Source organism: Gymnoscopelus microlampas, assembly GCF_963454915.1.
Source record: "Gymnoscopelus microlampas genome assembly, chromosome: 17".
Lineage (NCBI taxonomy): Eukaryota > Metazoa > Chordata > Actinopteri > Myctophiformes > Myctophidae > Gymnoscopelus > Gymnoscopelus microlampas.
Genome location: NC_139954.1, coordinates 44,863,793 through 44,889,464, shown reverse-complemented (window position 1 = coordinate 44,889,464; position 25,672 = coordinate 44,863,793). Strand labels below are relative to the sequence as shown.

At 41.4% G+C, this 25,672-nt stretch overlaps 1 protein-coding gene across 1 annotated transcript in view; it reads right to left on the bottom strand.

Moving 5' to 3' along the window:
* Positions 1–22,156, bottom strand: part of gtdc1 (glycosyltransferase-like domain containing 1) — a gene marked incomplete at its 3' end in the record, with an annotated part of 71,812 nt that extends 49,656 nt beyond the window's left edge. The window contains exons 1-3 of the mRNA XM_084084297.1: positions 21,966–22,156; positions 14,178–14,345; positions 9,170–9,343 (exon numbers count right to left, since the gene is read on the bottom strand). Coding sequence (XP_083940423.1) covers positions 9,170–9,343; positions 14,178–14,345; positions 21,966–22,144 — 521 coding nt within the window. The 5' untranslated portion in view covers positions 22,145–22,156. The remainder of the gene's footprint in view (positions 1–9,169; positions 9,344–14,177; positions 14,346–21,965) is intronic.
* Positions 22,157–25,672: the final 3,516 nt, after the last annotated feature.

Genomic DNA, 25,672 nt, shown 5'->3' with positions numbered 1-25,672 from the left:
ACCACTCACTTCACACAGGGTGTGATTTTTTTGAAAATGTGCGCAAATCTTTTGAATGTATATGTTTTTTTAAAAGCGAACATTTGTAAAATGTCTTTGCATTTCTACAAAATGTCTTCTAAATCCTCACGTATGTTGAAAAACACGTATGTAGCTATAATGTCAGTGGATCTCAAAATGTCAAGGACCCCCCAAAATTATATGAATTTGGCCGCGGACCCCCCCCCCCCCCCCCCCCCATCTCAAAATATTTTGTTCCAAAAAAACTTATATATGTATTCAAAAGATTTGCTCGCATTTTCCACGTTTTTTTCTCCCAAAAATAGCTAGATCTACAAGCTCATAGCGCGAACGGCTCATAGCTCGGTAAGCCGCGCTATGAGCTTGTAGATCTGCTATTTTTGAATAGCCCAAAGAAAGAAAGAAAAATGACACACAGATGCGATGTTCCCGGTCTTAATGGGTTAAGACATAGGCGGTGTGATTATAGGAGACCACCCCCCCCCCCCCACCCAACGTTTATAACTCATCAAGCCCACTCCCGTGGCACGCGGTCCGGTGGGGTGACTTTGGTAAAGTAATCAAAGAGGAGATTTTAGAGAGAGTAGAGATGAGTTGTGTGTTGTCAGGTCATCTGAGGATGAGTGGCCCCTGGGCACCACAAAAATGGGTGGACAAGTAAGGGGCGGGCTTTCTTTTTCAACCGCCCCGTAAAAGGTTATAGCAGCGGATGATGAGTCCCATTGTCTGGTCTAGTTAAAACGGTGTCATCCCCCCACCCCCCTCCCCAAGATTAGATTAGAATGTAAGATGGCACAAAGCAAAGCAGATTATGAGGTAAAATGTACTCGGGGTCATCTTGTACCATACTGCTTTAGAACGTAAACAATTTAAGACACGTCTATAAAACCATTGAGGGGAATCCTGTGCTCTTACCACATTAACTCTTAAGCGTCTCTATTCTTGAAATGTCATAACAGGCGAACATTGTGAGCTTGTAGATCGGCTATTTATCAGGCAACAGATTTGGTGTAAATGGGGGGGGGGGAAGGAGTGGACCAAGTACAGATCCCCTGGTGGACCCCGGCGTAAACAAATAAAAGTGAATGACATTCAGGGTGGCTTTAAATGTCAATTCCTGTCATATCATTATCCTATTAAGTCAATAGACGCATGCTTGTGTGAGCACAGCTTCGAGCACCCTAGAGTCCTATTTGGATTGCCTCGCAATTACAATTCACCAGGAAAAAAAAACAGCCCACACCTGTTTAACCCTTTAAGACCGGGAACGCATCTGTGTCGTTTAGATGACACGGATGCCAGATGACATAAGATTTCTTTGGCTATATAAAAAATAGCAGATCTACAAGCTCATAGCGCGGCACCGAGTGCCGCACTACGAGCTTGTAGATCTGCTATTTTTTTTTTTTTTATTGTGAAAATGTGTGCAAATCTTTAGGTTGAATGTATATATACGTTTTTTAAAGCGAAAGTTTTTAACTCAAATCTTTGCTTCTGGGGATTTTACAAATGTCTTCTAAATCCTAACAGGTTTTTTTTTTCCTAAAGTTTTTTTATTTTTTACTTATGTTTATCAATGGTTTTCAAACCTTTTTCATGTCAAGGACCCCCAAAATAATATGTATTTGTCCGCGGACCCCCTCCCATCTAAAAATATTTTGTTCCAGGGACCCCCAGAAGCAAATGATTTGAGTTAAAAATGTATACCGGTATAATAGATTTGCACAAATGTTCGCGATTTTTCAAAAAAATAGCAGATATACAAGCAGATATACAAGCTCATAGCGCGGCACCGAGTGCCGCGCTATGAGCTTGTAGATCTGCTATTTTTGAATAGCCCAAAGAAACCTTAGAATGACACACATGCGTTTCCTTCCCGGCCTTAAAGGGTTAAGAGGGCATCTTTCCCCCATACATGGGGACTCAGCTTTGTGTATGAGATTAATTCTGCCCCGATGCTTCAATGTTTCCAATTAGTTCACAGTCCCAGGGCAAAACAGACTTACTTAGCACAGCACACGTGGCGAGGGATGCCTTCAGATGTCCTGTCCATAGTCTGGAAAAACCTACCATACCTCAGGGGCGGCATTTTCCTTATATATTCTCTTTGTGACAGAAGGGCATTAGGCAAAAAAAAAAGAAAAACTGATATAACAGTATGTCTTTTTTTTTTTTAAGGCCAGAAAACTGGGCAAAACATGCCTCTCTGTTCAAAGATTAGACTCAAACTAATAAAATGTTTTTTTCTTACTGATGCAAGATAATCTAACAACAAACTATAAGCATTAACCCATTAAGACCGGGAACGCATCTGTGTCATTTTAAGATTTCTTTGGCAATAAAAAATAGCAGATATACAAGTTCACACCGTGAGCTTCATGTATATCTGCTATTTTTGAAAAATCTTGAAAATGTGTGCAAATCTTTTAATACATACATATTTTAAAGCGAACATTTGTAACTCAAATCTTTGCTTCTGGGGGGTCCCCGGAACAACATATTTTGAGATGGGGGTCCACGGCCAAATATTTCATTTTGGGGGTCCTTGACATGAAAAGGTTTGAGAACCACTGATATAGAAACATACGTTTTTTTTTTAAACTGTTAGGATTTAGAAGACATTTGTAGAATCCCCAGAAGCAAAGATTTGAGCTTGTAGATCTGCTATTTTTGAATAGCCCGAAAGAAATCTAAAAAAAATGACACACAGATGCGTTCCCCCGGTCTTAAAGGGTTAAATATAGGGCTTATTACGGAGGGAAAAAAAACATTTGTATCAAATATCATGGGGTTGTGTTGGGTATATATATATATATATATGTAACATCTTGATTTGCTCTCTGGTTTACCATCTTCATCTTGACTTGGAAAGACGTCCAGTCGCATTTGAACTTCTCAAAGGGGAATGTTTCAAACAGGATATCCTGCCATCTGCTGCAGGCAGGCCGCTGTTCCAGGAGTCAATCACAGGGAGAGAGAGACCTGAGCTGACTGACTGACTGCTTCACAAGGAGCCACATCAATGCCTTTTTAAAAGTAGCCAAAAGAACGAACGTTTTCCTAATCAACTTAAAAGTAGCTTCAGCTATCTGCAGCGAGTTAAGGGACTTAATGAAAACCGGTCCATCAAATGGGGAGGTCTGAGAAAAAGAAAAAAAAGAGAAAAAAAAACCCTAACTCTTTCAAGTTTTGAAGCCGAAACCTGCATTCATATCCTTTCAATGCAGGAACACTTTGCCACACATAAGAGGACTCCCTTTGTCTCCAGACCTAAACAATGAAAGACCTGCCATAGAAAGAAAAAGAAAGGGAGGGAAAAAAAACACACACACACGCAGGCACAGCAAATTCAGATCCATCATCATCAAAGCTTTTTAAAGCAAATATTTTGGTCGGGGGGGGAGAGTGAAGCAACAAAACCCTAATCATCGTGATGAATCTAATCAAGCTCCACTTTCAACACCTGACTGCGATCACCTCCTCCCGAGGAAAAAAAGAAGAAGAAAAAAAACACGCTCCGGCCTGACAACTTGCACAAAAGCTAAAAAAAAAAGGGGGGCCGAATGTGAGAAAGGCCAAGTGGGGTGTACACCCGGGGCCCGGCTAGAATTTGGCACCTGCTGATCACGTGGTGGAGGACCGCATTGATTTGATTACAACCCTCACGAGTTCCCCCGCCTCTCTTCTCTATACCATACCAGGGCCCGGGCCGGCCGGCGGATTGACAATACTCAAAGAAAAGTCAATGTCCTGCTGCTCTCCCATGATAAATGTGATGGCTTTGTCTGCCCACCGCAGGTTTCTGCTGGCGCAGGTCAATCGCTATTAAATTACAAAAGTCCACCCCTCAAAAGGCCGATTGATAGATGGATACCACAAACACACCGAACCACAATGAGCCCTCGCTGCTCTCGGGGAAAAGGCGCAGTCGCCCCCCACCTCCCCGCCCACCCCCCCCCCCCACCCACCCAAAAAAAGAAGCTCTTTTAGTTTTTTGTTCATTTGGCCTGGTAGCGTTTCTCGCTACAAGAGTCATCGCATGGCTTTCAAATGCTTGGATGGAGAAGAGTCCTTACACACACACACAGAGAGAGAGAGAGAGAGAGAGAGAGAGAGAGAGAGAGAGAGAGAGAGAGAGAGAGAGAGAGAGAGAGAGAGAGAGAGAGAGAGAGAGAGAGAGAGAGGGCGACATATGAATACCTATGCAGGAAAAAAAAAAAATCATCTGGTATTTCTCCCCTCTGCCATTTGTTTCTCCGAGCGTTTTATATTTTCAAAGAGCTCGGACTAACTGTGTTTGGAAAAAGGACCGCAGGCATGTTTGAGGGATTGTCGGCCATGCATATAATCGCTTACTTACACTCTGTGAGTTTGCTTTGGATCAGGCAAATTACCATCTGAAAATGAGCTGAAAAACACTCTGGGCGAGAGGCCTGCGTCATCCGTGGCAGCTCACTTTTCAGCGTTTCCTTTAACGCGGGCGAGTACACATGAGAACATGCAGAGAGTCCACGCAAACACACAAACACACAAACACACACACACACGCACACACACACACACACACACACACACACACACACACACACACACACACACACACAAAATTAGAAGACGCTCAAAGAAACACAGACGCTCCCCGGTGTTTGTTGTTGTCGCATTGGGCTCGTTAATAAGGTAGGAAAGACTAACTATGCGTGTCCACAGAGAAAAGAACGTGACCGCTCGTCGCCCTGACGTGTGTAGAGGGAAACGCAAACTCGTAAAATTAAAGCCTGATTTTATATACGAAAAATAGCCGATCTACAAGCTCACGATGCGTGACGACGCGTGAGCCTTGTAGATTGGCTATTTTCCTTGGGCAACGACCGGCGCGCGACCCCCCGATCGGGTATATATATACAGTAAGTTCAGGCAATAGTCACTGTTCTAAAAAACTGTAATCTCTCAAGAACAGATTCTGCTCTGCGTTGGAATCTGTCGGTAGCCGTGTTGACAACCCGTGCGCATTGGTTTCAAGTGGGTGTGCCTTCAGATCAGGAAGCAGGCCGCGCTTTACCCAATCAAATGTAGTGGGCGGGATTCACGTGTCCGTCCACCCTTCCCCCCCTCGAAACTAACCAAACCGAATTTAACAATAGCGTCCTCGGAGCAGACAAAACCACGGAAAGATATTCACATTTTAACTTACTCTTTCATCATAGAAACAAGTGGGCTTATAACCAAAACCATCCATGTTCTCTGGGAAAAGTGGTGTTAGTGTTCCGTGTAGAAATATTGTTAGTGGGAATGAAAACATAGTCGCACCAACCGGAAGTGATGCGCTGAAGGCAGACATGAAACCCCGGTTTCCTTGCGCACTGGTGTTACGTTTGCTTCCTGCCAGACCCAACAGACATAGGACAAACAGCAGAGGTCGCTGTTTTTCATTTTCAGTTGGGTCTGGCTACGCGAGACTAGAAAAACTGTTACTTTTCAGGATTCAAAAACATCACGAGTAGCAGATCTACAAGCTGTCGTGTGACGCTTTACTAGTATGATGAAGATGGGCGTTCATTTAGGAGAAAAGAAGATGCAAAAAGTTCAAATATGGAGATAGGAGGTTTCTACCTCGACAACGAGCAACGATATCCAGTGGCGGAAAAAGTACTCACATTTTTTTACTTAAGTAAAAGTGTCAATACTGCTATGTAGAAATACTCTGTTACAAGTAAAAGTCCGGAATTCAAAATTGACTTGAGTAAAAGTACACAAGTATTGGTATCAAAATGTGCTTAAAAGTACCAAAAGTAGAAGGTACTCATTATGCAGAATGTCCCCATTTCACAAGTTTTCAAACGTATAAAATGTATAAAATGTTAAAATGTATACAAATCTTTTTGAAAATAGCAGATCTACAAGCTCACAATGCGTCGCATCGCGACGCATTGTGAGCTTGTAGATCGGCTATTTTCAAATGGCCGAAATGTATTTAGCGGTTAATGTATGTCTTGTCATAATCTATAATAATCTAAATCTACAAAGTAACTAGTAACTGAAAAATTTCAAATAATTATAGTGGAGTAAAAGTACAATATTTACCTCTGAGATGTAATGGAGTCAAAGTAAAAGTACTGAAAATTGGAAACACTCCAGTAAAGTCAAAAATACCTCAACATTTTACTTAAGTACAGTACTGGAGCAAATGCACTCAGTTACTTTAACACCACACTGACGATATCAGAGTTGACTGGCTTCACGCAACACACTCGCTGCCCCCTCCCTCCACGAGGGGGAAAAGGCCCGTAAAATAAAGCCTGTGTGACACACAATTACTGCAGGCGGGGGTCATACACAACAACACACACACACACAGAGTTTCATGGACAAGGCATCTCCTAAGGGGGGGGGGGGGGCTGGGGCCTAAATAATTAGCAATAATACGCCAAGAGAGTTGCTCGTAACAATATGTGCACTTGGGTGAGCCTTTCATCTTTTTTTTTTTTCTCTCCCTCTGTATTCAGTCACCCCTGAGAATGGCACGGCTTGAAAGGAGACAGCCCCCAAATTGCTTTAACCCTTTAAGACCTGGAACGCATCTGTGTCAGTTTTAAGATTTATTTGGGCTATTGAAAAATAGCATATCTACAAGCTCATAGCGTGCTAGATCTGCTATTTTTTTTTTAAATAGTGAAAATGTGTGCAAATCTTTGAATATATATATATTTTTAAGCGAAAGTTTTTAACTCAAATCTTTGCTTCTAGGGGATTCTACAAATGTTTTCTAAATCCTAACATTTTTTTTATTTTTTATGTTGCTATAATATCAGTGGTTCTCAAACTTTTTTCATGTCAAGGACCACCCAAAAATGTTGTTCCAGGGACCCCCCAGAAGCAAAAGTTTGAGTTAAAAATGTTCGCTTTAAAAAACTATATAATATATTCAAACATTTGCAAACATTTTCACGATTTTTCAAAAAATAGCAGATCTACAAGCTCGTAGCGCGGCACTCGGTGCCGCGCAACGAGCTTGTAGATCTGCTATTTTTTGAATAGCCAAAGTGTAAAACAATGCTTTTTTTTTAGCTCAAATCTAAAAACGACACAGATGCGTTCCAGGTCTTAATGGGTTAAAAAACTCCATGATGTGTTTATGATTTTTTTTCCCCTTTTTTTTTTTCTTTTATGATTTTATTCCAGAAATGAGGAGCACACGCCCCAAAAAAGAAAAAAATTACGAGCACGACGATGGTGTTATTTCATAACAGAACGTCCCGCTGTGGCACGACCAAAACCATATCCCCATGGGGTACACTATACACACGGTCGGTGGGCTAGCTGGCTCTCACACCTGATTTTTGCCAATAATCTCATTCAAGGATTAACCCTTTAAGAACGGGAACGCGGAACACGTCTGTGTCATAGAAGCTCATTGCGCGGCACTCGGTGCCATGCTATGAGCTTGTACGTAGATCTGCTATTTTTGAAAAATTGTGAAAATGTGTGCATTTTTAACTCATGTTACAACTTCTGGTGGTCCCTGGAATAACATATTTTGAGATGGGGGTCCACGGCCAAATACATATCATTTTGACTGGTCCTTGACATGAAACAGTTTGATAACCACTGATATTACAGCAACATACGGAGACATAATATGTAGAATCCCCAGAAGCAAAGATTTGAGTTTTCCCCAAACAATAGCAGATCTACAAGCTCATAGCGCGGCACTGAGTGCCGCGCTATGAGCTTGTAGATCTGCTATTTTTGAATATAGCCCAAAGGAAATCTCAAATGACGCGAGCTGCGTTCCCGGTTTGAATGGGTTAATGTGAACGTCTTTGTAGTGTTTTTTCAGCGCTGATATTCCACAAATCCCGGGGCCGTGTTATGATCTTGTCGTTTTCATGTGGAAGAAGAAGTGGCTGCTGTTAATTTGGACCCTTAATGAGAAACAGAGCCTTTTTTTGCCGTGGAGCTTATATAGGACTTTTTTCCCTTGGGCCTGTTTCGCTATAGTGCATTGTTTTGGAACGGGCCAATAAAAAAGTACCACCCCTCTCCGCTGAACCGAAACGACAGTTTATAAAGAGGGAACCTGGATCTAATCCTGGATCCACCAGGATAGTTGTTTTATCATTCATTACGTTGCATATCATTCTATTTGGGGAAAAGTCAACTAAAGTAGGCGGTAGCTAGAGTGACTCAGCAGTGGTGGAAAAAGTACTCTAAATGTTTTACTTAAGTAAAAGTATCAATACTGCAATGTGGAAGTACTCTGTTACAAGCAATAGTCCGGAATTCAAAATTTACTTACCAAGGTACCAAGGTATTGGTATCAAAGTGTACTTAAAGTACCAAAAGTAAAAGTACAGAAATGTTTGAAAATAGCAGATCTACGAGCTCACAACGTGTCGCGATGCAACGCGTTGTGAGCTTGTAGATCGGCTATTTTCAAATAGCCTAGGTATAAAATAAGGCTAAAATGGTTAATGTATGTTTTATAATGTAGCAATTTAATTTATATCTGCAAAGTAACTAGTACGTTTTCAAATAAATGTAGTGGAGTAAAAGTACAATATTTGGATCCAAAATGTAGTGGAGTAGAAGTAAAAGTATTAGAAATTGGAAAATAATTAATAAATGAAACCCTCTGTGATTAGCAATCATCAGGGGATCATACTGGAGATAAATATTCTGTGACTACTTGAAAAGGTACTGTAAGAAAATCGCAAAATCCTGGTAGTGTGGGCTATAGTGTGGCAGCAAATGAGTTAATTAATCAACTAAAAGCACCTTCAGAACACACGCGTGCACACACACACACACACACACACACACACACACACACACACACACACACACACACACACACACACACACACACACACAGCAGGTCAGGACAGTGACGGTTCCCCTGGGGGAAAACGACACATTAGAACTGCGTTTGCGGCTAATCTCGACTTCAAACGCATCATCTTTGCAGACACACTGCCATAAACCGTAGCCTCTTCTTTCCTTTCCCAAACTCCATCAAGCTCTCTGGGCCGGATTAAGCCGGCCCGGGCCTGGTTTGCTTTTCTTTAATCAGTGGGTCCGGTTATCCCTCAAAGGCTAAAGGACTGGAGCCAGGGGAGGAGGAGGAGGATGGTACGATGATGTCACTGACCTTGTGACACGGGGGAACTGCAGGGGGAAGTGGAGCACGCGGCACTTCGGGCGGAGGAGGCCGGCCAGGTTCTTGGGCCGGTGGTCGGGCATCCTCTTCATGAAGGTGCCGATGGAGGACAGGAAGGACTCCATGTTGAAGGCCGAGTTGAACGCCACCACGTCCGCCACTAAGCTGGAGGGGGGGGGGGGGGGGGGGGGAGGAGACTGACTTATTAACCCATTAAGACCTGAGGTTGAGTCTACAGAATGTCTTCTAAATCCCAACAGTTTTTTTGGAAAAACTCATGTTGCTATAATATCAGTGGTTTTCAAACTTTTTCATGTCAAGGACCCCCAAAATGATATGTATTTGGCCACGGACCCCCCCATCTCAAAATATTTACTTCCAGGGACCCCCCCAGAAGCAAAGATTTGTTTGTTACAAATGTTTGTTTTTAAAAATATATATATATTCAAAGATTTGCACTAATTTTCAAGATTTTTCAAAAATAGCAGATCTACAAGCTCGTAGCACCACTGATATAGCAACGATAGTTTTTTGCCCCCCAAAGAAACTGTTAGGATTTAGAAGACATTTGTCAAATGTTTGACAAAATGAACATTTGACAAATGTTCGCTTTAAAAAATATACATTCAAAGATTTGCACAAATTTCACGATTTTTCAAAAACAGCAGACCTACAAGCTCGTAGCAGATCTATGAGCTTGTAGATCTGCTATTTTTGAATAGCCAAGGAAATCTAAAATGACACAGATGCGTTCCCGGTCTTAATGGGTTAAAGGTAGGGTAAGTGATATTTTTTTGTTAAAATAAGTGTTAAAACAAAACCCTTTTTGTTTTAACTAAAACATATCACTTACTGTACCTTACCTTTAAAACTTAAAGCTGCAATCCATTACTTGTCTAGTGAATACAATGTAAATGTTAACCAATCTGTACGGTATGTAAACCAATCTGTAAATAAACTGTCTAGGTAGTACGTGTGCATGTGCTCATGCACGCTAGGGCTGCATGATTGACAAAAGGTCATACCTCGACATTTATGCCAAATATCTTAGTGATATATGCCCTACTACTGTAAACAATATGACTATGGGTTCATACAAAACATCATATTACATCAGTCAATATTATATAGTTTTTTCTACGAAGTATTTTTATGTCCCCCAACCTATGTCAAATGCTTATTTTGTGTGACTTGACAAACTTTCATTTGCAATTTCTCTGTGGCTGAACCATCATTATCATATCATTATATCTATAAATGTTAGGCAGGTAAAGAGGGGTTTAATCATTGGTTGAATGAGCCAAATTGGCTGGCTTTAACTGCACACGTGAGGGAGAGCGTCCATATTGTTTACCGTTTGCCATGTTAATATATTGCATGTTCATACTGTATATATAGATAGATAATGATATGATAATGATCGTTCAGCCATAGTGCATGCTCTCCTGTGAGGGTATAGCGCGTTGTTGGTATCATGTGTACATGATGGAAAACACCACACAAATATGCCATTGTGGTACAGTATATTTTTCTGACGTTTAGCTGAGACTGAACTGGTCTGGGGACTGGGGGGGAAAACCTACGAGTATGTGAACTAATAGGCTCTATGCACAGCAGCCATATTGGAAAGAAATTGGGCCTCTTCCTTCACAGGTGTTACCAATGATACTAATTAAAGCAGAGGTCTTCAACAGGGGGTCCTCAGAGTTACTACAGGGGGTCCACCAAATCTTTGTGATTTTTACATTAACCACTTCAACCAAGCATCCCTATTCTGAGGAGAACTTTAGCCAAAAATAGCAGATCTACAAGCACACAACGTCTCGCGCTGCGAGGCGCTGTGCGCTGCGAGGCGCTGTGCGCTTGTAGATCTGCTATTTTTGGCAAAGTGGTTCGGTATAGGGGTAAAAAAGAGTGAAAGTTCAGAAAGTACAGAGTGAAAGGTCAGGTTTACTAAGTATTGTTTAAGTGCATGGTTAAAGGTCTGGAAACACACATTAACATGAATCCAACATGATAGTGCTGTGAAACAAGTCTATGAAGCTGCCTATGAAATCTATGAAAAAATAAATATTCTATACAATATATAATGGGGGTCCCTGCTTTATCTCGCTCTCAGCAAAGGGGTCCTTGGCCTGAAAACGTTGAAGACCCCTGAATTAAAGCTCTGTTCCATTTAGTGTATTAAAGTGGTTCTCAAACCTTTTAATTTCAAGGACCCCCATACGACAGATTCAGTAGCGCAGCTCTGAATCTGTTCTTGAGAGATTATGGACACAGAGACAGACAAATGACCAAAAATCACCTCCGTGTCCACAATAAAATTAGCATCGGCAGCTACGAGTGTGCGGCTATACTCTCTTATTATTTAATACAATATAACTGACACATCTGCACTGGTTGTAGTTGGTCTACCTGCTGCTCTAAATCCTGTGGTGGATCCTTACAGGTCTGTAACTCTGAGAGTGTACAAAAGGAACCAAAAATGGACCCTCACGCGTCCGAAAATATCAGATCCACAAGCTCACAACGTAGGCACGTTGTTGTGAGCTTGCAGATCTGCTATTAAGTACAAATTGGGGCTTTTTTTTTGCTCAGGCACTGCGAGTGTTCATCAGCAGTGGGGGCCCCTAAATGGGTCTCCCGCTCTCTTTCATTATAAAAAGGCAGACTGCATTATAATTCAAATTAGCCGAGCAATCTGGCTTCAATCCAATCAAACGTCTCTTAATGATCCATTCGCTTTGAGTAGCATATTATTTAATGTTGCCATATTTGACTGGCTTAATGACATTAAACTAGATGGAGTGCGCCACGCGGAGCTGAGTTATTGACATGTTGCCCTATGCAGATCAACAACAATCACTTTTCTTTTAGAGTGCCTCTCCCTTTACTGTTAGCCTCTCTGATTAATGACAACGCCGCCGCCGCGACAAGAGTGACTTCAATTACCCAGAGAGCATCATGTCGGGCCACAGTAATTAACCAATCATGTGCGCCCTGACATGCTCATTAACCCATTGAGACCGGGAACGCGCCTGTGTCTTTTTGTTTTTGTTTTTTTGGGGCTATTCAAAAATAGCAGATCTACAAGCTCATAGCGCAGCACCGAGTGCCGCGCTACGAGCTTGTAGATCTGCTATTTTTTTTTAAATCGTGAAAATGTGTGCAAATCTTTGAATATATATATATATTTTTTAAGCGCACATTTTTAACTCAAATCTTTGCTTCTGGGGGATTTGACTACAAATGTCCTCTAAATCCTAGAAGTTTATTTTTATTTTATCTATGTTCCTATATATCAGTGGTGCTCCAACTTTTTCATGTCAAGGACACCCAAAATTAATTATATGTATTTGCCCGTGGACCCCCATCTGAAAATATGTTGTTCCAGGGACCCCCCAGAAGCAAAGATTTGAGTTAAAAATGCATAATATATTCAAAGATTTGCACATATTTTCACGACTTTTTTTTTCATTCACCGCGCTATGAGCTTGTAGATCTGCTATTTTTGAATATAGCCAAAAGAAATCTAACGTGACACAGACGCGTTCCCGGTCTCAATGGGTTAAGACAAACTATTACAGTTGAGTAGTGTGTTTCTTTTCTCTGTGTACAAACAAATAGGGTAATTATGCGTACGCTTAATTTTCATTGTTTATTGCTCGCCGCTTATTGTTACTTGGGACAGTTCCACTTTGACATCTCTTTTTTTATGAGCTTAAAAGCAAGAGTTGCATTATGATAATGGATATGCAGACGTGAAACAGGGCCTTTTTTTTGCTTCTTTTGTTACCACCAGGACCCTATCTACATAGGCTGCCATGCAACAGTGTTGCACACCGAAAATAGCCTATCTACAAGCTCACCACGCTGTGCGTCGCACCGCGTTGTGAGCTTGTAGATCTGCTATTTTCGAGACGCGACACCGAGGGCGAGCAATGAAGCATAAACCGTGGTTTAAAGTACGACTTCACCCATTTTCGGCCCTATGTTTATACAATTGGTCCTCACTAATGTTCATGATAAAATAGTAAAAACAAGACCAGGAGACCTGGTTGTGCCAGACCTAAGCCGGTGTTGTGTGAAGTCGTGTGAAGTCTAATTCTGAAATCTTTGTGTCTTACGTTATATACCAACCGTATTTATACTTGTGACATAATAGTGATGTCACGACTAGTCTGTGCCTATTTATTCATGCATAAGAAACTTAACCACAACCAGACATACCATGGACAAATTGGTGACAAAGGCTCGTGTAGGCCATACCTTTCAGGTCTGGCAAAAATATTAATTGTAGTCGGTCAGTTCAGAAACCCACCTACCAGTGACATCATCGTTAGGCAGATGTTTTTCAAACCCGATAAAAAAATGTTTATTTAGATTTGTATCGACGTGAGAACAATAGCATCCATTATAGCATGCTAACTGTACAGGAACAGAAAGGCTGCCTTTTCTAAACTGGTTTCTACACTGCCCACAGCACTCCTCTGAGACACTGAGTGAATAGACAAAAAATGTACCATATTATAATGAGCATTGGTGAGTAGGGATGGGCAATATTATTGATTTTGCGATATATCGCAATATTTTATTTTGCGATATTTTATTTTGCGATACTGTATCGATACTCCAGGCCGTCATGTCGCGATTTTTAGGGGGAAAAAAACTATAATCTGCTTTTGCAGATACAGGCTTCATGAAAAAACATTCAAAGAACCTATCACTGATCTGCAGCTACTCAATATGTAGTGTATATATATATATACAATATGTAGTTGTGATATATGTATATATCGCGATATATCGCAATATGTATCGTATCGCATTATATGGTGATATAAACGTATCGTGACCCAAGTGTCGTGATACGTATCGTATCGTGAGGTTCTGGCCAATACCCATCCCTATTGGTGAGGACCAATTATATGAAGATAAGTTGGAAAATGGGTGAAGTCGTCCTTTAAGTTTGGAACACATTTCTGTTTTGTTTTCTTACCATGAGAGGACCTGGTTGTAGCCGTACTGGAAGTCTCGCTCCTGGTCCTTGCGGACGGGATAGACCAGCTGGTTCTCATGGAAGTAGAGGATCTTCTTGAGGCCTGCCAGGTCGGGCCGGAGGGCCATCAGCTCACAGAGGTTCAGAACAGAGCTGGCAAACAGCACCCTGTGTGTGAACCGAATGGAGTTATAGTCACTGATGTGGGCTTGAAATAACAGACAATTAACCCATTAAGAGCGGGAACGCGTCTGTGGGAATAGCCCACAAGAACTCACGATTTCTTGTGGGCTATTCAAAACATAGCAGATATACAAGCTCATAGCGCGGCACCGAGTGCCGCGCTATGAGCTTGTAGATCTGCTATGTTTTGAAAAAAACAAGTTGTGGAAATGTGTGCAAATCTTTGAATATACATTTTTAACTTAAATCTTTGCTGCTGCGGGGTCCCTGGAACAAAATATTTTCAGATGGGGGTCCACGGGCCAAACACATAATTTTGGGGGTCCTTGACATGCAAAAGTTTGAGAACCACTGATATATAGAAACATACGTTTTATTAAAAAAAAAAAAAATTTGAGTTAGTTAAAAATGTTCGCTTATATTTTTATAAATATATATTTCAAGGATTTCCAAAAATGATCACGATTTTTCAAAAATAGCAGATCTACAAGCTCGTAGCGCGGCACTCGGTGCCGCGCTATGAGCTTGTAGATCTGCTATTTTTGAATAGCCAAAGAAATCTAAAAATGACACAGATGCGTTCCCGATCTCAATGAATTAATACCATCCATAACATTTGGCTGTGGTTTGGGCTGCCTGGGTCCCTTTCTCAGTTTATCAGCCCCCCCCCCCCCCCCTCTGGCACATCCGAGGCATTCGGAAGCAAGGTCCTTTTTAATTCCCCCCAAAAAAGACCCAAATGTCTGGTTAGTTAAAGTGACAGGTGATTAATGGAATCCGCCAGATATCATGGCCAGTGGATGTAAGCTGGTTTTTGTGCTACAATGAATACAGAAAACGTCATGCCTATTGTCTTCAAGTTAGCAACACTTTGGAGAACCACCTCTGTCAGGCTATCTGTTGTTGACAGCCAAAGTATTTCTGACAGGTACGCAGTGGTGGAAAAAGTACTCAAATTCTTTACTTAAGTAAAAGTATCAACACTGCAATATAGAAAATACTCTGTTACAAGTAAAAGTCCAGAATAAAAAAATGACTTGAGTAAAAGTACAAAAGTATTGGCATCAAAATGTACTTAAAGTACCAAAGAGATTGTAGATTGGCTATTTTATGCTATTTTATGCACACGACCCCATCGTACGACAGAGTATAAATTAAGCATGATCATTTCAACCCGAGAACTCATCTGTGTCATCATTTTAGATTTTAGCTATAACCATTATTATATACTTAAGCTATTCAAAAATAGCAGATATACAGTACAAGCTCATAGCGCGGCAGCTTGCTATTTTTGAAAGTCTTGAAGATGTGTGCAAATCTATGAATTCTTTCTTAACTCTCTTTTTAACTCAAACACTTTGAGATTAGGGTTCGCGACCAAATACAATATCATTTTTGGGTGATCCTCGACGTGAAGACATGAAGTTTGAGCACCACTGATATTATAGCAAACATACGTTTTTTCTTTTCTCCAGAAAACTGTTAGGATTTAGAAGACATTGTGTAGATGCGTTCCCAGGATTGAATGGGTTAACCCATCAAGACCTGGAACTGTGTCATTTTTAGATTTGAGCTAAAAAGCATTATTTTACACTTTGGGCTATTCAAAAATAGCAGATATACAAGCTCGTAGCGCGGCACCGAGTGCCGCGCTACGAGCTTGTAGATCTGCTATTTTTGAAAAATGGTTAAAATGTGTGCAAATCTTTGAATATGTATATTTTTAAAGCGAACATTTTTAACTCAAATCTTTGCTTCTGGGGGGTCCCTGGAACAACATATTTTGATGGGGGTCCGCGGCCAAATACATACAATTTTGGGGGTCCTTGACATGAAAAAGATTGAGCACCACTGATATAGAAACATACGTTTTTCAGAATACTGTTGAGATTTAGGAGACATGTAGAATAGGCTTCAGGTCTCAATGGGTTAAACCAATGTTTGTCTCAGAGGTGTAACGTGATGGGGGGGGGGGGGGGGGGTCCCTTTGCACCCTGTCAGGTGATGAAGCCAGGTTCTCCACAGAAGCACAGCGTTCTACAGACATATCATCATAGATCTCTCCGGCGGCTTCTCTGTGCCGTTCAGCCGTATATACCGCTGGGGGGGGGGGGGCCTTTGAAGTTGTCTATCTCCCTAAGTGACCCCATCCGCCACCCCCCTCCTCCTCCTCCTCCTCCTCTTCTTCTTCAAAACTTGGCTCGGCTCTTCATCAGTGAGCCAGTCGCAATTTTTCTTTCTTTCTTTTTTTTTTTTCTCAAACCCACGAGCGAAACCTCGCTTTGATGTGGCGGGGGTCCACGAGCCATCGTTAACCCGTTCAAACCGGGAACGCGTCCGTGTGACCGCTTTATCCGTATTGTGGCTATTCAAAAATAGCAGATCTACAAGCTCGTAGCACGGCACCGAGTGCCGCGCTACGAGCTTGTAGATCTGCTATTTTTGAAAAATCTTTAACATTTGTCCAAATATTTGAATATACATATCTTTTTTAAAGGGAACATTTTTGACTAAAATCTTTGCTTCTGGGGGGGTCCCTGGAACAAAACATTTTGAGATGGGGGGGGGTCCGGCCAAATACATATCAAAAATGTTTTCTAAATCCTAACAGCAGCCTATGTTTCTATATCAGTGGTGCTCCAACTTTTCCATGTCAAGGACCACAAAAATGACATGTATTTGGCCGCGGACCCCCATCTCAAAATATGTTGTTCCAGGGACCCCCTCAGAAGCATAGATCGGAGTTAAAAACGTTTGCTTTAAAACACACATATATATATATTCAAAGATTTGCGCACTCGGTGCCGTGCTATGAGCTTGTAGATCTGCTATTTTTGAATAGCCAAAGAAATCTGAAAATGACACAGAGATGCGTTCCCGGTCTGAATGGGTTAAGATCGTGTCCCTCCCCCCCATCTCCGCGTGCCTTTCAGACCTGGGATTAGCCCAATTTCCTGGCCCTACTCGGACCCTTCGATCAAACCCCTGCAAAAAAAAAAAGAAGAAGAGGGCCTGCAGGAGTGCATGTAACAGACATCACCCTCCACCCTCTCTAAACTCCTCGGTAATGCCGGCGCTCTGACTCAAACCAGATGAGACTTCTTCTATTTTTACCTTTCTCCCTGCCAAGAACAGTCCGATGGGACATCCTGTGTAGTTAAGAATTAAGACGCTCAGACCTGCAGGACTTTTACATAAGGGAGATCCGTGGCGCGAAAAAACGCAGGCGGGGAAGATTTGCTTTAACCTCTCCTGTGAATAAAATGTACTAATTATTTTTAGTAATGTTATCATTTTTAAGTGTACTATATGCTCTTCTCGGAGAGAGGGAGAAAAGTGGATTTAAAAAAAACAGACATAACCGAATGTGGTGATCAATAAAATGTGACTAAGAGAAAGGGTAATTGCACAAACCGAACAACATATTGTGTAAATATGTTCGGTTTGCATTGCATGCATGTTTAAATTCGCTTTAAAAGTGGCGTAAAAAAACATAGAAAATATATATTCTATTCAAAAGGAGCGCAAATAGGCTCTATGCACAGCAGACAGCAGCCATATTATCACTTCCTTCACAGGTGTCACCAATGATACTAATGAAGGCTCTGTTCCATTTAGTGTAGCACAGTGGTTCTCAGATTTTTCAATTCCCACGACCCCACTTAACTCTGAGAGTGAACAAATGGAACCAAATGGACCCGTTCCATTTGTACACTCTCAGAGTTACACACCCGTAATTTGGGCATTTGGAAACCCCTCACGGAACCATGACGGTCCCTGGACCCAAATTTTAGACCCACAGGTGTAGCAGAGTGTTTCCAGTGAGCCAACATGCAACAATATCAGCACCCTGACTTTGTTTGACCAGAATGGAACAGAGCCTTAGTATCATTAGTATCATTGGTAACACCTGTGAACGTCTTCACAATATGTCTGCTATGCAAAGAGCCTATAGAGTACAGAAGTCCTGACGTCACTCGCTCATCCCCTGGTTCGTAAAGTAATGTCTCTATGGAGAATAACATTGGGTCATCATAGAATCGTCTCATATAAGAATTGTGGTCCAAAAATAAACAAACTGTCTCGGCGATATTGTCAGGGAGGAGGTTCTGTATCGTTTATGATAGTCAGTCACTCATATTTGATACAGTCTGTTTCTGGCGAAAATGTAACTAATTCGGTGGAAGTAACATTATCGTTTTCTCACCGTCAGTTGATGCTTCATATCCATAAGAGTCAAACCGCCGGGGTCATTTGTTTATTTTTGGAACACAGTTCTTATTTGACGCGATATTAAAGACGTCTATGGGGATTCAGAATGGGGGTGGAAAACCGCGAACCGGGTAGACAAACCAAGGATGTGTAAATTACGTCAGACTTCGTGCTCTATAGCACATTGGTTCTCAAAGTGGGGTCCGGGGACCCCTAGGGGTCCTTGAGGGAGTTCCAGGGGGTCCCCAGTTAAATGATAGATTAGGCACCAAATGGACTCTTATGGCTCTGTAACTCTGAGAGTGTACAAATGGAACCAAATGGACCGTTATTTACTATATGAATTGGGGTCCAAGAGATAGAAATGCCATTAAATGGGGGTCCGTAGTCCTAATGCATGTCAAACTGGGGGTCCTTGAAATTTAAATGGTTGAGAATCACTACTAGAGCCATAAAAAATCTTCTCTTTTGGGGGTCCCTGGCATATCTTTTTCAAATGGGGGTCTGCGGGCTAATACGTCTCAATTTGGGGGTCCTTGACATGAAAAAGTTTGAGAACCACTGCTATAGCAGACCTAAAAGCGCACACAGATTAGCTCGGTTTGTCTGCCAGTCACTTTGTAGATTAGCTACAGTACGTAGTATGCTATCGAACGACGAGGCAACACGGTGATTGAGATCATCTGCGCGCTCCACTGTGCAGCAGCAGCAGCATACCTACCTACCTAACCACTCACTCACTACAGATGTGAGTTGTCTACCTGTGTCTTCATTCTGACTGGTGACCTTTTCACGTTGGAATTCCACCCCTAGTACTGTACATGAGACTGATCATCATCAGTCGCCCACTCTCTCTCTCTCTCTCTCTTTCTCTCCGCCTCATCAATTTCTGTTTCAGAGATGACAAAGCGGGATTAAAGCCAGATATCTAGGTTACGCAACATATACCTACGTGAGTGCGTGAGTGTGTGTGTGTGTGTGTGTGTGTGTGAGAGCGTGTGTGTGTGTGTGTGTGTGTGTGTGTGTGTGTGTGTGTGTGTGTGCGCGCGCGCGTGCGTGTGTGTGTGTGCGTGCGTGCGCATGTGTGTGGTTATGTGTGGAAGAACAGGTGCATATTGCTACCACTAGCATAACTACCGGTAAGTTGATTTTTATCTTAACCTTCTAGTAAATGGGCATGTCTGAGAAAAACTGAGAAAAATCTATAACCCATAAATAACTTTCTAAAAACGATATTTCCAAGTATCCTTGAAAGCTCAACACTGAAATGTCCTACTGTCACACGTCTTTGTAATAAAAGGGTTAAAAACCAATGGCCAATGCACACACATGCACACACACATACACTAGGAGAATACGGAGACTCAAATGTAAAAAGAAAGTTATCCTGCAAACTGTCTGCAACTTGCAACACATATTGAACATGAGTCGCCTCTATTAGCCCACTTGGTGCGCTCTTTTTTTCATTCTACACCAAATCTCTTTGGCAAAAAATAGTTGATCTACACACTTCGGACATTTTGGAGAACGTTCCAACCAGAATAGGGATGGTGGAGTTCAATAAGAGGTTAATGATCAATGTTTCAGGCCCCGGAAAAAAAAGGAAAAGTTGAGGGACTAAGTATCGGAAGGTTGTTCATTCAGAGTATTCAAGTATTTTCTTGTAGATTTCAGATCACTCTCTTTTTACATTGATAATAAATAAGGGTTGCCTAACAATCTGTAAAAAGAAAGAATTAACCTAATAAGACCTGGAACTGTGTCATTTTTAGATTTGAGCTCAAAAGCATTATTTTACACTTTGGGCTATTCAAAAATAGCAGATATACATGCCGCGCTACGAGCTTGTAGATCTGCTATTTTTGAAAAATCGTGAAAATGTGTGCAAATCTTTGAATATATCTATATTTTTAAAGCGAACATTTTTAACTCAAATCTTTGCTTCTGGGGGGTCCCTGGAACGAAATGTTTTGAAGGGGGTCCGCGGCCAAATACATATCATTTTGGGGGTCCTTGACATGAAAAAGATTGAGCACCACTGATATAGAAACATACGTTTTTTTTCCAAATACCGTTGAGATTTAGGAGACACGTAGAATCGGCTTCAGGTCTCAATGGGTTAATGTAAAAAATATAAAAATTCTGAAACGCTTACAGCGTTATTTTTTCTTTCGTCTATCCACGGTATAGTTGCGTTTCTAATGTGACTCTGCCTCATCAAAGTGTGTGTGGAACCCCCCCCAATTGTGGTGGTGGTGATGGTGGTGATGGTGAGCCACTTGGGAGAATCTATTGTGCGGGCATATTAGATCACCTAATGTTCCCTATTCTCTGGAGGAACGGATGCTGCAGGACTGAGAGAAGAGAAGGAGAGAAAAAAAAAAGACTTCATCAAAACCGAGAGGGAGGATAAAACCCTGTGTGCAGCTAAATGGTGAGTTTTAGTTTTGCACAAAGCCACTGTTTCAAAAGCCAATAATATGAAGGATGAGTCAGTTATAATGCCGGGTCCTTCCCCCCCGTCGATAGGAGTGAAAAAACAACACAACGTTGAACGGGGATGGTGAAAAGGCCAAGAGGCTCGCAGGCAGTGATATCTCATGTCTCTGAATATACCGCTACTCGCGTTTTACAGTCTAAAGACATCATATGGCTTCTTCTCGGTTTCTGATTGGGTGATGATTAAAGTACTGCTCGTAGGATGGCTGCCACGGGATATTTTCAATTACTCAAATCTCAGTGTACGGTGCAAGATTGTAGATCGGCTATGTTTTGAAAATGTTCTAATAGGGCTAAGGTGGTTAAAGCTTGTTTAGATTTATTTATGTATTTTATTTATCTATCCTATAATTAACAAGGCATGTCATTATGAACAAATACTAAGTTATTATTATTATTAATGTATTTGTATTATTGTTAAATTATAACGATATAACGAGCAGCTTAGACTTGTAGATACGGTACATTACATACATAAATAAATATTTGGTAACACTTTACTTAAAGGCCAGGTCTATAATGCATTATAATCACATTTATAATGCATTATAATGCGCTTACAATGCAATAAGATGCATTATAATGCATTATTAATTTGATTATAATGCATTAAAGACCCAACCTTTAAGTAAAGTGTTACCTGGTAGGTATAATGTATATGTGCTTATGACCAGCACATGAACATTATGTTATCATAAGCTATAATACTTCATAAACCTTGTCATAAGTTATGCATAATTATAAACATGTATAACAAGTGTTATAATGCCTTATATGTGCATTATAATGCATTATAAATGTGGTTATAATGCATTATAGACCCGACCTTTAGGTAAAGTGTTACCAAATATTTTCCCACCACTCTTCTGTATTGTGGCAACGGTATAGCAGTACCTGTACGCGGCGCTGGCCGGGATGGCTTGCATGAAGTGCAGGGCGGCGGTCCGGGCCCTCCAGTGCCACTTCTTGGCGGGCAGTGTGTACGCCACGCAGCCCTCCACGCGGTCCCTGAGCAGGTCCACCAGCTGCCTGTGGGACCCCCCGTAGAACGCCTCCACCAGCAGCACGCTCATTGAGGAAGGTGAATTCTGTGAGGAGGGGACCGGGGGGGGGGGGGGGGGGGGGGGGTCGTATGGGGGTGGGGAGGGAGGATTAGTGGTCCATATACATTATTAACCCATTTAACCCATTCAATCCGGGAAACGCATCTGTGTCGTTTTTTTAGATTTCGTTAGGCTATTAAAAAATAGCAGATCTACAAGCTCATAGCGCGGCACCGAGTGCCGCGCTATGAGCTTGTAGATCTGCTATTTTTTGAAAAATGTTGTGTGCAAATATTTGAATATATACTTTTTTTTAAGCGAACGTTTGTAACTCAGATATTTGCTTCTAGGGGGGGTCCCTGGAACAAAACATTTAGAGATGGAGGGGGGGGGGGGGGGGGGGTCCGTGGCCAAATACATATCTAAAAATGATTTCTAAATCCTAACAGTATGTTTCTATATCAGTGGTGCTCCAACTTTACCATGTCAAGGACCACCCAAAATGATATGTATTTGGCCGTGGGCCCCCCCCCATCTCACAATATGTGGTTCCAGGGACCCCCGGAAGCACAGATCGGACATAAAAATGTTCGCTTTAAAACATAAATATATTCAAAGATTTGCACACATTTTCCACGAGTAACAAAAAAAGAATAGCAGATCTACAAGCTCATGCTATGCGCTTGTAGATCTGCTATTTTTGAATAGCCAAAGAAATCTTAAAATCACACAGACAGATGCGTTCCCGGTCTTAATGAATTAACCCATTGAAACCTGAGGCCGATTCTACAAATGCCTTCTAAAATCAGTAGCTCTCACACTTTCAAGATTTTTTTTACAAAAATGTTCAAAAATAGCAGATTGTACAAAGCTTGCAGCGTGACGCGCTGTGAGCTTGTATATCTGCTATTTTTTTTTGAATAGCCAACGCAAACGTCTAAAATGACACAGATTCTTTCCCGGTTTGAATGGGTTAAAATATGTATTATTTTGCAGATGGACAAAATGCATTGCTCAGAGAAATGTGTGATGCAGGGTAGAGCTCAGTAAACAAACAAAAAAAAAAGGTTTAGTTGGATTTGTGCTGCAATTTCCTGTGGGACAAAAGAATGGCTAGACAAAACAAAAACAAGCAGACAGATTCGTCTATCTAAAATTCAAAATCTATGGCAAACGTTGTCCCATTATAGAAACATATTTTGTGTCCCCCAAAAATGCCATTATAGGTCCTGTTTGGTACGTTAAGGGCTCCAATGTTCCTGTGAAAGAGGACCAGATCGAGTAAGCAAGCAAAGGTTCGGGCGGACGAACGAAGGGGAAAAGGAGTCATACAGGCTTACGGTATTATTAAGACATACTGGCTTTCTAGAGCAATCTTTCTTCCAATGCATTTCCTCCAGCATGATTTCCAGTCTACATCTATGGTACACGCCGTTCTCCATCTTATTCTTCCATTTAGTTGCCCACAATGGGGAGTAATGTATTTGCAGCACTCAGCAATCGCCCACAGACTTTTCAATCAGTCAATATCTCGGTCCCTCCAGCTCTTAAATGCAAGTCATATCTCAAGTAGGAAATGAGCTGTGCAATCTTTTTTTCGACATGGTGAAACGCTGTGTGTGTGTGTGTGTGTGTGTGTGTGTGTGTGTGTGGCTGACTGTTTAGTGGACCAAACAGAAAAGGCTACGGGTCCAACTGAGTGATGGCTTTTAAAACTCTATAGGTTAAACATTGGTTAATGTAAATACTAAGATTACTGGGGAAATACTAGGGCCCGGCGTGACCTATTGTAGTAAAACAGCCCACAGTATATATGGTGAATGGTGCAGACAATCAAAACCTTATGTGAGAGACGTGGGAAGTGATGAGGATCAGATTAGACCTGCCAGCAGTCGACCGACTGCATCTGTGACTGCCGCAATTCTGGGGGTAAATAAATGATGCCAGTATAAGACTGTTGAACATGATTCAACAGTTAATCGATTAATGAACAGTTAATGATTCAAAATAATACATTTTCAAAAATACCGAAAATAAAGGTTCCACAAGCTGTAGATCGGCTGTTTTTTGCACGACGCCATTGTACAACAAATTGGAAAATATGGCGTAAGCGTTTATCAGACTAATGAATTTATTCGATTAATCGGAAAAACGAATCAAATAGAAAACCGTTGATAGTTGCAGCCCTAAATTCAACCGAGACAAAACAAACGGCATCAACAGTGGTGGAAAAAGTACACGTATGTTTTACTTAAGTAAAAGTATCAATACTGCAATGTAGAAGTACTCTGTTACAAGTCCGGAATTCAAAATTTACTTGAGTAAAAGTACAAAAGCATTGGTATCAAAATGGTCTTAAAGTACCAAAAGTAAAAGTACTAAAATGTTTGAAAATAGCAGATCTACAAGCTCACAACGCGTCGCGGCGCGACGCGTTGTGAGCTTGTAGATCGGCTATTTTCAAATAGCCTAGGTATAAAATAGGGCTAAAGTGGCTAATGTATGTTTTATAATGTAATATATTTATATCTGCAAAGTAACTAGTAACTAAAGTTTAGTTAGTTGTCAAATCATTTTAGTGGAGTAAAAGTACAATATTTGCCTCTGAGATGTAGTGGAGTAGAAGTAAAAAGTGCCGAACATTTGAAATACTCCAGTAAAGTAAAAAAATACCTCAAAATTGTACTTAAGTACAGTACTGGCCATCAAAATGTCATTCAGGTTTCACTGGAATCGCGCGTTTAACCCCGTCGTCATCTCCGGGGGGATTCCAGTTTTACCAACGTGCAAACCGTACAGGCGTAGACCACTGACGAGCAATCTCTCTCTCTCACCTATATTACCTTTCGCCCCCACCGCTTCAACGCTGGAAGGCTGTGATCAATACCTTTCGTTTCCCCACGTCAGAGATGAAACAAAGGGTTAATGTCAACCACTCACCCCCGCCATCCACACACACACACACACACACACACTGGCGTGTAACAGGGAATCCCCAATTCAGCGCATCACTCAGGAATTAATAACAGCAAGAAAAGCCACTGTATACACCGACAACTCATTTCACCACCCTGTGTTAAGGAGGCTCAGATAGGCTTAGTCACCGAACCGAGACACCGGTTCAGGTCTGGAAACTGAAATGAACGATAATGTTATTGGAACGTTTCTCTTTTCACAAATATTGGAAATGTTTTTGTTTTTTTTCTCGTCTTCTCACTGCCTGGCTGCTGATATTGGTTATTCCCTCGTTTAATGTGCAGTCATCTAACCATAAACATCACACAGACACACTGGTACTGAGGCTGTTTGCTGCAGTCAACATCTTTCCCCTTTTTGCCAAAATGATATACTGTAGTTTTTGCACTACAGAAACTGTGATTTTTGTATTATGCCTGCTGCTATTTTCATATGCTGGGTATGTTTTCCACCCTGCGCGATAAGCATCTCTGCCTTCCATAGTGCCAGTCATTTTTAAAATCGTGCACCTTATATTAGACTTTGTATATTTGATTCCACTTTGTACCTTCCTGATTTGGACTCGTTCTGTGTTCCTTTCTT